At 37.6% G+C, this 13,911-nt stretch overlaps 1 protein-coding gene across 4 annotated transcripts in view; it reads right to left on the bottom strand.

Annotated features, from left to right (window-relative positions):
* The window catches only part of DENND1B (DENN domain containing 1B), a 70,229-nt gene that overhangs the window by 43,900 nt on the left and 12,418 nt on the right, over window positions 1-13,911 (bottom strand). For all 4 annotated transcript variants that reach the window (XM_053468919.1, XM_053468920.1, XM_053468921.1 and 1 more), the window contains exons 3-4: window positions 6,952-6,995; window positions 816-865 (exon numbers count right to left, since the gene is read on the bottom strand). In XM_053468919.1, coding sequence (XP_053324894.1) covers window positions 816-865; window positions 6,952-6,995 — 94 coding nt within the window. The remainder of the gene's footprint in view (window positions 1-815; window positions 866-6,951; window positions 6,996-13,911) is intronic.

Raw genomic sequence — 13,911 nt, 5'->3', positions numbered from 1 at the left:
GCATTATGCTCGGCCAGCTCAGTCAATCTAGACGGAGGAACCTGCCAGTGCTGGTCCTTCATTATGAGCAGAGTGGAGGATCTAAAGCAACAAGGCTACTGCAAACTTTCCTATCAACTATCCATTTAGTGATTAAACGGATTAAACCACAAATACTTGCAGATATATACTGGCTGAGAGTGTTGGAGCAGCATAAAGGCCAAATAATTCCTATATTTACATTGATGCTCATCATCATAAAGCACTGCCAGTTGTCTATGTATGCATATTGGGGATTAAATGTCATATTGTCTGTTATAATCTGGGGTATCATTAGGGGAAAAAGCCCCAAAGTGGCTTTAATTTTAGGGGCCCAAACCATTTGCCCTGACATGGATTGAGCTGCTGTCATGTGGTTGCTGGAATAGAGACACTGATGATTAGACATCTTGACAGCAAGGTCCGGGGCCACTGCCCTATTTGGTCCTATGGGGGGCACGACACTCTAGTTTTTATTACTAGAAACATCAAAGAATGTAGGCATTCAGGATCTCCTTAAACAGGTTAATCTGACAGTTTCTTGACCACAAATCACCAGATTTGGGGTTATGTGGGCATACCCTAGGCCAGGGCTGCACAGCTCCAGTCATTGAGGGCTGCAAATAGACAATTCATTCTGAAACCAAGTAATTTCATGAATTTTTTATTGAAATGGTTATGATCAAGCAGAGATACCAAAAATCATGGACTGTTTGCTGCTCTCGAGGACTGAAGTTGTGAACGCCTATCCTAGTCCCTTGAGGGTTTCTGAGAAGTAAAAAGTAATGGACTCATACCTTTCGATGGCGAAGGGAAAGCAGAACTTTGGCACCATGCACAGAATGTCCTACAAAAGAAAAAAAAATGACTGTGATGTCACTGGGAAACCAGATATAGTAAAACTCTTTGGAAGACGTTTTTCTAATTTTGCTATTTTAAACAGATGTAAAAAGCTAAAATGTCTTATAATGCCAGACAAGAGTAACGCTCTAGTAAATAGCGGTTTGATCTTGTAACCACTCTGCTGCCATCGTTTCCAGCTAGACCAATAATCTGATCCTTAGGGCCCACTTTGATGATCATAACAGAGGCTCTTAAATGTGCAGACAGATCCGTATAATCTACTGAAGAAATTTCAAAGATTAAAAGAAATAGTGAAAACAGAAATGATGAAGAGATATTCCTGTAAAACTGATTTGAGGATATCGTGGTGTTTGTGGCATGCAATGCACAGGTATGCTGCTGGCTTACAGGTTGTCTTTCTGGCTGTAGTGAGACAGCAATACATATTATCTTTAATATATAGGTTCTGTATAGTCAAGTGGAGTTAAGAATGGTGGGGACAGACACAGAGCTGCTCTGTGCAGTAAATGCAGAAGGTGGCTTAGGCTTTTGGAGAGAAAATAGTCAGACATTTGGGTCTTTTGCACCTTCAAAATGTACGCCTCAATGCCTCTAATGCAAGTATGGGACGCCTGTGTGACGGACAGTCGCAGGGATACCACCCCTGTACATAGTGTTCCATGACTGTACCTGGTTGGTGGACTACTTTGAATTCCTAATCAGCAATGGGGATTTTGTAAATGCATACAGAAATGTATGGTGTTAAAACATTTAGCAATGCTAATCGCTTTGGACCATATAAAGACTAAGAATACATTAGCATCCGGGAACTGGAATTGGTGGCCCTGTTAGTTTTTTTCTGCTGTCATGATACTGTGTTTAAAGATATTTCTAGGACCCACAAGCAAAAATCACAAGGGGAATTATAAACTGGATCTCTGCGTGAATGGCTGCGATTCTCACACTCCTGCTGTGATTCTCTTTTAATAAAGCCATATGGATTCCACAGGAGATTCCAAGCCATATGGAAACGATCCCTGTCCTCTTACCGATGTGATTTCTGACAGGTCTTTGCCAAGTTCTATCTCAATTACACAATAAACTGGAAAAGACAGGCCGCCGGCAGGAGGCCTCTCCAGCTGGGTTATTTTATTTTATTTTATTGACAAAGCGTCCCTAAAAACACTCACAAATCACATCATTTAACGTAATCGGAAAAGAAAAATAAGATACAGAAATTCCCTATTTTAATTATTGCTATTTTTTTTTTAAATGTGCTTTGTAGAAAAATCACATATTCTCTTGCTTACAATCCATTGCCACGTTTATAAAAGTTCTTGTATTTATTACTATAATGATAGATAGTGGAACACATTAAGCAAGCATATCTTGCACTTCAAAGAGCAGATGGACTGACTGGTCAGTATATGGAAGCCAGAAGAGAACAGTTCTTATTGGGAGTTGCAGCAGCCAATCACATGTATGCTATCTGACGTTTTGCTGGCGTGCATGCAATTGGCGGCTCCTCCAATGACATCAGTGGGAGTTCTGCGGAGTTCCTGGTTTCAGTAAAGGCAAGCAGTAGAGGGCTTAAAAGAGACAAAAGTCTTATTTTCCAACTACAGTGACCACATTCAGCCATTTCTCAAGACATAAGTACATTTTACATGTTGCAGACCATCAAATGTAAAAAACTACCTCCTGATACAAACCCACAGAACGCAGTTAAATATATTAGAGGCCATGCAAAAAATGGCCCTAAAATGCATAAAAAATACACAATTGGGGAACTTTTACTTTAAAGTGATAGACCGCAATGCTTGGAGCTTCAAGAATGCTTCTATCGTCATAATATGAGAAAGAGGTTTTTGATTGATTTGGTCGAACACATCCAAATCCAAAAAGGCCAATATCACCAAACACCAAAACATGTGAAGAATCTGTTGACCATTACTAGGAAACTGTAAGGTCTGTATCATGTAGTTACACACAAAGACACAGGGTGAACCCTATTTAAGGAGAATGCAAAAAGCACATCAAAGTGGAGTCACTCATGCATTTTTTTCAGTTCAGAGTTATATCGACAAGGGGCATCATAATAAGACTTCAAGTAGTGACCAGGTCATTCAAAGTGTACCAGTCTTGTTGAAGTGATTGGGGCATATGGGCATTTAGTGGAACGTCTGCCACCCCCAAATATTCAACATGCATCGTATCCATTCAAATGGATACGATGCTTAGAAAATGGAAGCCTTTGATACAGTGAGACATATGTATGGCATGGTCATATAAGAATACAGAAGGCCTTATACAATTCAACATTACAAAAGAATGAATGAAATGTGAACACATACAAAGGTTCATAGACACCTGGAGACACACATATAGTGTATTATGAATAGGGCGGTGTGTCTCTTGCTGGCGAGCTGCCTGGCTCCGTTCTCTAGGGAATATCCACTTTAAAACATTCGTAGTCTTTAAAATTCATTTAGCCAGCAGGTCTGTAGAGCGTTTATAAACAGTGCAGAGACAGGGAGGGGGAGAAAAAAATCCTCCGTCGGCTTATGTCGTAGACAAAAGCAGCCCCTTAGCCTGACGTTCTTTCCCTGATAGCGAGAGTCAGGGCTTTAACGATCAATAGAAACCTGTCTTGTGTATCTGTGACGCTTGAAATCTCTCCCTTAATTATATGAGCATTTGCAGAGGATAAGAATAGGGAAAACAATTGAAGTGATGGAAATATTAGATAAAGAATGGGGGGTTAAGAGAAAAGAAACAGAGATGAGGTGCATTGAAGCCGTCATTTTTGAGTTACAGGAAATTTAATGACAGGAACCGATGTAGATAGTTGAACAGACAATAAAAAGAAATAAAATGGGGCTGTTTATTGGGGGTTTTCAAAAAGTTGTAGGAACTGTTGAGAAGATTTTATACTTTTTGTTAAAATGGAAGTAAAACATAATAGCTGAACCCCAGAAGCAGTGATAGGTCTAGATATAGGAGCTCTTGGAGCAGTTTGGCATTATGGGGATACTTAATGTTTTGGTGGCTAATGGTGCAGGTAGATGGCATGGCAGATGTTGATGAACATTTAAAGGTGACGTTATAGGAACAGTGAAATGGCCAGTGAACGAGGAGTTATTGGAACTGTACAGTTTGAGGTGGTGGCAAGCATTTAGAAGTTGAACTAATGGGTCGCTTACACACGAGAGTATTTGAATAAACATATAGGACTACTAAAAGTGGCGTTATGGAGGTGGCTTAGGTGGTTTAAAGTTTTAAATAATAGAGTTGCAGAAGATTATTTTTACATAATGGAGCTAGAAGTGTGAGCGGTTTGTAGCAGCAGGAATAGAAGACTGAAATGATAGAAAGTTGATTGAAAGTTGGTTACGGAATGTTTGGTGGTGCAGTTCTGAGAGCGGTTACCAGGATAGTGTTGAGTGCTTGTAGTTGTGGGTGGGGATGCAGGGGCACATATGGGTGGAGTTATGGAAAAGCAAATAGAAAGAGCTGCTACAGATTAGGGCTCAGAAACAATAGCCCTCCAAATATATTTACACTACAACTCCCAGTATGCTTTGCCAATTCTGAACATGCCGAGTGCTGTAGTTTGGTAATGCTGAAGGACACTGTTGCCCAGCCTGCGCTGTGTGAGTTCACTCCATGGCCATAAGGTGTCCTCATTGCTCTTTTTCACAAATCATTTTTTTGTTTTTTTGTTTGTGAAAATGCTAGGTGAAGAACCTTTAATCGATAGATAGATAGATAGATAGATAGATAGATAGATAGATAGATAGATAACATTACTTGCTGTATACAATTTCATGGTATGTTTTAAACATTTCCATCCACATTCCTACTATAATAAGCTTAAACATAACATAACATTACATTAATTTATTTACGTAATTCCAGCACCATATAAATAACACTGCCATCCTAATTTAAAAATAATTTTAAAATATAAAAATTGTCTAACAAAAATCACATGAAATTGTGAAATCAGGAAAAAGCTGTGAAATGGATCCCAGTTAATACATTACTTTTCTTGTACTGCAGAGTGATAACATGTTTTTGTGTATATTACATTCTCTGTTTTGCCTAAGTCCTCGATCCACACATATATGACATATACACAAAGCCAACATGCATGTCTATCCATGTATACACCATGCAGACAAGCACAATATATGTGTATAATATATATATGTGTATAATATATATATCTATATATATATATATATATATATATATATATATATCCCAACCAGTAAGATTGACTGACTGTATCTTTAAAACCTGCTGGCAACTTCCCCTGCATTAATAAACCAATGCATGGATAGAAGGAGATTAAACTGTGCTGCATACATTATTTCAGAATATGTCTAACAAGTAGCTTCATTATCCGCTGTCTTTTCAAGAGTCCTTATGATGTACAAACGCTACATTTTCTTTTTTATTTTTTACCAACAGCTGGGAAGGGTGAGCTTCTAGCCCATTCTTGGATTTCACATCATGTCACAGCACCCCCCCCATTGTATTTTCTGCAAGAAGGGAAGGTGGGGGGGGTTCTTTTAAAGATCAATTCATATTTCCATAATCCACGCTTGTTCCTCTCCCTGGGGTGGTGGGTGTCCCTCGTGTCCTGAGCTGCGTTCTACAACTGTCAATAAGTCCTCCTAACAATGGGGCTCTAACAAAGGCACTTTTGGCAGACGAAAGAGGGTGGTTTAGGGGGGTCTTGGCTGGTGCCATATGCTGATGTGATTTTCAAAAAAACCCTCCCGGTAAAAGGAAAAAATCTTTTTTACTAATCCTCAACCTGCACTCTTAACCTTACTGCTCTTTTGAACTATTCTCCTGGCAGATGACAGCATTTTATACGTTCAGTTACAGTACCTGAGCATATTTTATTTGGTGTGTACACCAGATAACTAAATAAATCATGTTCAATAAATCCTTACATTATAACCCACTGAGCATGGAATAGGATAATACTGTTCTCTGAAGATTTGTGGTTGCTGATATTTAGAAACATGCTGATAAACCAGTAACAATAAGAACTAGTTAAGATAGGTTAAGATGTTTGGGCAGACTCATAGAATTTTGTTTACTGAAAATGTTGTGTTTTCTTCAATATAATTATTTAATGGTAAAAAAAATTAACTATTAACTGGATACTCAAAAATTTAAAGCCTGTTTGCGGCCTTCAAGTACTGAGTTACCGTATGTAGCCCTGGCTTAGAATATCCACAACACAGCCAGTACCTGTGTATGGGGCCCAAACAAACAGGAGGCCTGGCCCTCGTGGCCCTCTACACTGGACTGGGGTTGGGTGGTGGTGGAAGCATGAGGTGGGATCGGGCATGGGGGACCTGTTTTACGTTTGTACAGGACCCCAAGATTTGTGATTGTATCCCAACCCAATGGTGTTTCACAGCAAGTTGCTGTATAAATGTACGAGGGTTTATAATGTCCCTTGAAAAAGGAAATGCACCCTTTACTGCGTGGGTGCCAAAAGAGAGATGGCATTAGACAAGATAAACTTACTTTTTTCTCATTTCCGTGTTAAAAATGAGAAAATGAGGTTGTTTGACAATTCAGAGTATGACAATTCATAGTTCTTTATGGAAAACTACTGGACCACGTGCTAGTTCAGGCAGAGACTTTCCATATGAACAAAATAACATATATGTCCTAATTAACAGCATTTACACATATATTTGAGAAAAGGATATCCTTATAATTATCAGTGTTTTATATTGAGTTTATAAAATTTTAGAGACAAGTTTAGATTCTCTATATAGTAAAAAAGGCAGGTGTGTGTATGTGTGTGTGCATGTATGTATGTATGTATGTATGTATGTATATATGTATGTATATATATATATATATATATATATATATACATACATACAATCTATATACATTCAGCATACACCTGTGTATTCTACACCTCAGCCCCAGTTCCTTCGGACCCTCCAGAGATTATGCCAGAAGCTGCAGCCAGTACACATCATTACAGCCACCATTATACGCTTGGATTTCTATGTTAACAAAATCAAACCTCGCTGTGATGTTACCGACCTGGTCAGAGAAATCCTCTGGGAACTTCCACAGCAAGACTGGGTCTGTAAATAATTGACAGAGAGCATTAATCAGAGGCGTGAGTGCAGTATATTATCACTGAAGCCATCCTATTAACAGTTTCCCTACCAGAGGGGCAAGACATGCATCGCAGTGCTCGGAGGGTCTGACACTTCTTTATCAAACTGATTATTATTTATTGTTTTATATAGCGCCATCGTATTCCACAGCGCAAAGCTAAATAAACAGACCCGTGTTAAGGACACTGATATTAATATAGCCTAAATAAAACTAGAAGCACTTATATATTTCAGATATTTGCCTGCCCTAAATATATGCCATTAATGCATAATGAAAAAGTACCCCACAGTGGGTAACTTGGTATTTGTGGACATAAATTAACCGTGTAAACCTATGATTGAAACGTCATACAATGCAGTTATATCACATTATAAATACGTAGGTTTTCCTTGCATGTAGCGTATCTGTTTGGGGGTCACATACATAATCTCAGACATCATATCCAAACATCTCTCTTCCTATTTTGACATATTATATTTTTAAAGACAGAACACAGGATGGACATATTAAATAGCTTGGAGCCAGAAAGACAAACTTAGAAGCCAGCCCACCAAATGTAGAATTTTCTGTTTTTTTCTGGGGGGGGTTGTTTGTTTCTTTCATGCTGTAAAGACTTAACTAGTTTTTGTGTTGTGTCTTATATCCAGGAAAGCAATGTCTACTCCATGCATGTTTAAACTCCTGCACTATATTAACCTCTACCATTTCTGCTAGGAGGCTGTTCCAATTATCTACCACCCCTTCAGAAAAGTGACAATTCCTAAATATGTAAAGGAAAAAACTATTTAGGTGAAGTTGCCTCTATTTATTCAAATATGTCATTATTATGACTTTGTAATGTACTAGAAAATAAAATAGAAAGTTTGGCCAATTGAAAAATAGAGGCACATTTCCTCCAACCCTATGAGTAGTTCTCATGCATGCGCCATGTTATCGCCTCTTTTGTACAAGAAACCAGGAAGGCATGTAAGCTTACGAGCGGAGCCTCTTTACCTAAAATATCGGTTTGTCTTAGTCTGTCAATTCACAAAGCTTTCCACAAATGACTAATATATATATAAATGTATGTAAAAGGAAGTTCCAATGTGAGTCATGACAGTTCCGTTTTGTAAGACCGTTCTGTAACTTTACTTGTGTCTGTTCATATAATTTGGATAAATTATCTATTTATTATTTATTGTTTTGTGTAGCGCCGACACATTCCATAGCACTGTACAATGGGTTTGGATAAATTATTATCTATGTATTATTTATTGTTTTGTATAACGCCATCATATTCCATAGCACTGTACAATGCGTTTGGATAAATTATTATCTATTTATTATTTTGTATAACGCCATCATATTCCATAGCCCTGTACAGTGGGTTTAGATAAATTATTATCTATTATTATTTATTGTTTTATATAGCGCCATCATATTCCATAGCATGGTACAGTGGGTTTGGATAAATTATTATCTATTATTATTTATTGTTTTATATAGCGCCATCATATTCCATAGCCCTGTACAGTGGGTTTAGATAAATTATCTATTATTATTTATTGTTTTATATAGCGCCATCATAGTCCATAGCACTGTAGAATGGGTAAACAGGACATGACAGGTAGTATATAACATAACAATTAGACTTACAGAAACAACAGGTGGGGAGGTCTCGACACGAGAACGAAGCAATGCTATTAATTTCTTTTAGTATAAGCTACATTACCAACGTTATGTCGGAGGGACCTAATCGTGGGGCTGAAGAAGTGAAAGACGAAGTAACTGCTTGGTGTCTGAATGAGTGAATGGTGCAGCTATTCTCTCTGTGAGCCCATCCTGCTGATTCAGAAACCTCAAACAATACACACGGGACCCATCGCTAATCTGCTTTATAGACGCTCTGTTCTTGAACATGACACTTCAAGTGGTTACAATGTGACAAAAGATTCCGAGCAGGCATTTGACTTGTCACACTGATAACCATGTCTGCTGAGTTACAATGTAGCATAATATGCCACATAAAAAAATGATGGCGCGTTGAAAACGATACACACGTATGTTAGATTGCACATTGTCCAATGTCTCACAGCTGCCTTCATCCCATTAAATGTCAATTTGCTGCTGCGTGTAACTTTGTAAGGAAACAAGAAATTCAGGTGGAACGCGATAATGACAAATGGAAAAAAAAAAATGTTTGCTAGGATGTAAAATCTGCCGAGAAATCTGAAAATCTCACAGATTCCACTAAACTACATAAATATTTGATCATTTTATTTAAAAGAAATTGTAAAGCCAGGTCGAGGAAACCCCCCATTATCTACTATGAGGATAAAATGAATTTTTCGATCTGTACTGGGGAATAGGCTAAAGTAAGGAGCGGATTTTCAGAATGCCTGTAAGGTCCAAACATTTAATCTTAAAGCCCTAATCCAAAACAATAATTTTGAATAGCATGACTGCCCAAAGGTCAACTCATTGTTAGAAAAGGGCATACTGTATGTGTTCTGCGGGCTCTTTAATTGGTCAATAACATACTGATTCTGGGCAAATACCAAAAATAGCAAGCAAGTTATTATATTATCCTTAACATATAACATTATGTCGAATAAGTAGAATAAATACAACAACCACAATATAAAAGAAAATAGTGTATATATATATATATGGAATAGAACAGTAATCAGTCACATCTATTTGTCTATTCTAACCCCCCTAAAAATAAGCGCTTCATTATACTGTCTAGTAGGCACTATGGAAACATCTATTAGAAACCATAAACATTTTATTTTAGTAGACCATGGCTCCTAGATATTTAGATTTGGCTACTAACTTTGTGTGGCATTTAATATTGCTCTCTATGGGTCTACCAATAACTGGTGCCTAAAAACCAAAGCTTGCTCCAAGATGTGTCTTTCTGGCTCCTAACTTCTACATAATCTTGTAGTAAACCATCCGCTTGGTAAACAGGCCCATAAAAAACATCCACAATATAAAAATACACTCTCTGCCACAGCAGGCTGCATAATACAAGTAATACAATAAAGAATAAATGTCATATTATTTCCTTTAAGTATGTTAAATATACACACAAAATAATGCGTTCTAGGCACAGCAGGCTAAATGATATGACCAATACAATAAAATTAAATGTCATATTATTCCCCCTAAGTATGTTGCGTTACCTATTTTTAAATCGTGGTCAAAACAAAATAAGTCATTTTATTTGTACGAATGATTACCAACGCAACAAATAATAAACAGTGTTTTTCCTGTGTTACTCAATGTGCAATTGTTTGTGATAGCCTTTTTATAACCATTTGGAATAAGCAGAGATTGGTACTTCCAGGTCAAGAGAGAGGATCCTATAAAGAACAGTTAGCTAGAATCGAAAACATCAGATAAATCGTAGGAATTTGATTAGCGTATGTGTTCTCTTTGCCTGCTGTCTAATCAATTTTCTGCTGATTTTATGGGTGAGAGAATGAGAATCCCAAGAGAGGAAATGATGTTTATAAGCAATTGCCAGAACTATATAAGGACAAAGTCACACTTTAGATTATCACCTATTCTAACCTATTTACAACGAAGAAACCATTTTTTTTTTTGTTTCCACTGAAAAACCTAACATTTGTTGTGCTGCAGAGTGCAGCTGCCAAGCTGCGTCTCATTCACTTTCAAATTGCAGCCTCACCCTAAATTAATTGTGATAATAGCTTTACCGAAGAACTGCCGTTATAAGCGTCCCTGCCCTAAAGGTTCAGTACAATAAATATTTAGTAAGCTTTCAGGCCCGGCCCTTTTGGCCTACTAAATTGAGTTCTGTAAGAACCTTTGCTTACTGGAGTTAGCATTGTGGATTTTGTGTAAATAAATGAAATAATACACATAAAACGATATATTTCTGCAAACGCCATTACATAGGTTTGTTTAGCCTGCTGAACTGTGAAATGTATCATTTGTGAAACTGACAGATCTGCTTTAATGACTCTTTTCCAGCTATGGGTTGCTTCCTGCGTTTTGCATCCAAGAGCATGGATTGGTTTGCCCTTTAGGGAGGAAAAAGTGCTGAGCAGTGACAGAGTGAGAGATAGAAAGTAAACTAACAAAATTAAAGTATTATCATCAAAAAAAGAGTAGGCACTGTCAGATGCACTTTTAAGAGAAGAAATGTCACGTAACAGACTAAAATGTTGACCCTTAGCTCCTTTTGTAGACTTTGACCTTTGCAAATCTTTGATAAGAGGTCCTGTAGTTCATAGATATACAAAAAGCGGTGGGTGTAGTTCTAAAGCTTAGTGCTACATATTAGATTTCAAAAGTTGACCACAATCATACTATGAAACGGTTCCTCTCAACAAACATGTGGGTAATGTGTGAGGTTAGTTTTACATTTTAAGAAGTATGTGAATTTATTAAAAAAAAAAAAGCAAGAAATCAAGGAGATGCAGCCATGCGCCTCTGAAAATAACATAATGGAAACAAAAGGACCAATAATGTATTTTTTAAAAAAATTATATTTTTGTGTTACGTTCAAATTGAACAAAGCTGATCATTTTCCTCATAGGGTAAAGCCTGTTCTCAGCTCTGTACAAAGTTAACAAAACAAAAAAAGATACTTCTACAGAAATGACCATAATCAGGTATAAGATCTGTAAAATAAGATATGAAGCTTATGCATTGGTCCTGTTACGATACAGAAAGAGGAAGCGAGAGAGAACGTTTTCATCTTTTTTCCCTTTTCCTATAAAAGAGCAACATTTTAAAAAAAATCATATTCTTTTAAAACATACACAGTTCTCACCACTGTTAGGTGATGAAAAAATAAAGTATCTGAATGTAATTTTGTGGTGAAATACTTCATAATATAATATACACAAAATTAGGCACTTTAATGCCGTTCCCTTTGCGCCGGTGTCCTGGGCATCGAGATATGACGTCATATGCCAGCACCCCACTCTTAAAGGAAACACAGGCCTCCAAAGTGTTATCTACCTTTAACCAGCTCATTGAGTCGTGGCATTGCAGGGAGTCTGAGCTGCCCCTGGACCTGCAGCCCTAGGCCTAGTCAGTCTAGGGCAGAACACTTCAGAATTCTCTCACTATAGTTAAAGGGCTTCTATAAGGCAAGCCTGTTTATAGGCTTATGAAGTGTCTCCATCTCAAGGGGGGGAAATCACTTGAGGAACTCCTCATCACAGACCTGCCTTTGAAGCCCCTTGTGGCTGCTGTCTCCAGTTGGATGTTCTGAGCAGGAGTGCCAACATGATGTCCCTTCCAAGCCCTTTGAATCTCCATGCAACACCTGTGTCCAGAATGGATTGTGCAGTCGTAGAGAATTCAGAGAACACCGATCTGTGCAGCTTTTTACAGTCAATTATGAACATGACTTGTAGTGTCCTTTGGGCCTCCTGAGCAGAGGAACCAGGATGTGTCAAGATGTCCAATGCTCAGCCCAGCACAAGCAGCAACGCTCTGTACCAAGCTGACCAGTGTTTGCAGAACAGACACAAAAATGATGAACCTAATGTGAGACCTTCATAGGGATGTGTAAAAGAACATATCTGAAGCACCCTGAATATACCCAGAAAAAAAAATACTTTCGGGGAAGCTACTATTCAGGCAGTCTTTCCAAAAACTACTCATCTATGTTAGCGATGGCCGTGCCTACCTCCTGGCAGACAGGGTCTACTGCACAAGTGCTCTTGACGTAGCATGTGTGAAGAAACACTCTGAGGAGCACATAGAAGCCGGGAAGTAATGTAGTGCAGGTGGGCCCCAGGCTATAATGACATGTGCTGCTAATGACTCATGAAGTTATTGTTTATTACCAGTTATATGCAAGGTGTTTGTTATAATACACTGGCTTATTTTTGCACAATGTTCCTAGACATGGCCATTTAGATCCTAGACAGGATGCATATTCAGGAAAGAAACGCTTGCATGGGCTCTCCTTCACCGGCTAAAGTTATTAGTACAATTTTACTTGCAGCATTGTATTGAATTAGTAATAAAAACCATACTGTATCGTTAACTTTGTCCTTTAACTGTAGAAACATCTAGACAAATCTGTGCTGGAATACAGGTAATGCAATCGGAGGTATTGTTAAGTTTGAGTGCATTATTACACCATGTAGAACAATTAGAATGGAGCCAGAAAGGGGTGCAACTATAAGGATCTATATTATTCAATAAAAAATGAAGTGCCAATAATGTCAATTAATCCAACCACTTACAAGCGTATTACATTAGTTATAAGAGCAAAAAAAAAAAATTAAGGCTATATGTTGTTTTGTTTTTTATTGGAAAGTTTTACTTTTTTAATAGCATTCAAATATAATAAAGGCACAATCCACAGAACACAGAATCAGGAGATAAGATACCACCAACATATTTGTATGAAGCAACCTTGCTCCTTGAATATATTAATTTGCTTAAGAAAATAAATAGATGTGTGTGACTAAAATTGGAATGAAAGGGGAAATCTATGATTTGATCAGAGTCATCACCATAGAAGTGACTGTGAATGTGCTGTGGTATTAAATAAGCCTATAACGTCTAATTCAGTGGCATAAAACTTAGCTCATGTGTAGCACTGTGGCTTCTTTTTGATGCTACAGTCTGATCTTTGCCATTGAAAGGGTTAAATTGCTTCTGGTATTTTTTATCCGCGCATGTATATTTTATTTTAGTTACTATGTATTAAATTGTATTATTTGAACAAAAGTTGTTTTTGATAATGTAATATATATATATATATATGTACACACATGCACACACACGCACACACATTCACACACATTTAAATAATCATAATCCTCTTCTTTTCTTACCCCACTGAATAGCCCTGTAGAAGTCTTCCGGAAGCGCGTTTTCCAGATACTACAATCCACACTT

Source organism: Spea bombifrons, chromosome 6 (assembly GCF_027358695.1).
Source record: "Spea bombifrons isolate aSpeBom1 chromosome 6, aSpeBom1.2.pri, whole genome shotgun sequence".
Taxonomy (NCBI): Eukaryota; Metazoa; Chordata; class Amphibia; order Anura; family Pelobatidae; genus Spea; species Spea bombifrons.
This window is presented reverse-complemented; position numbering and strand designations above follow the sequence as displayed.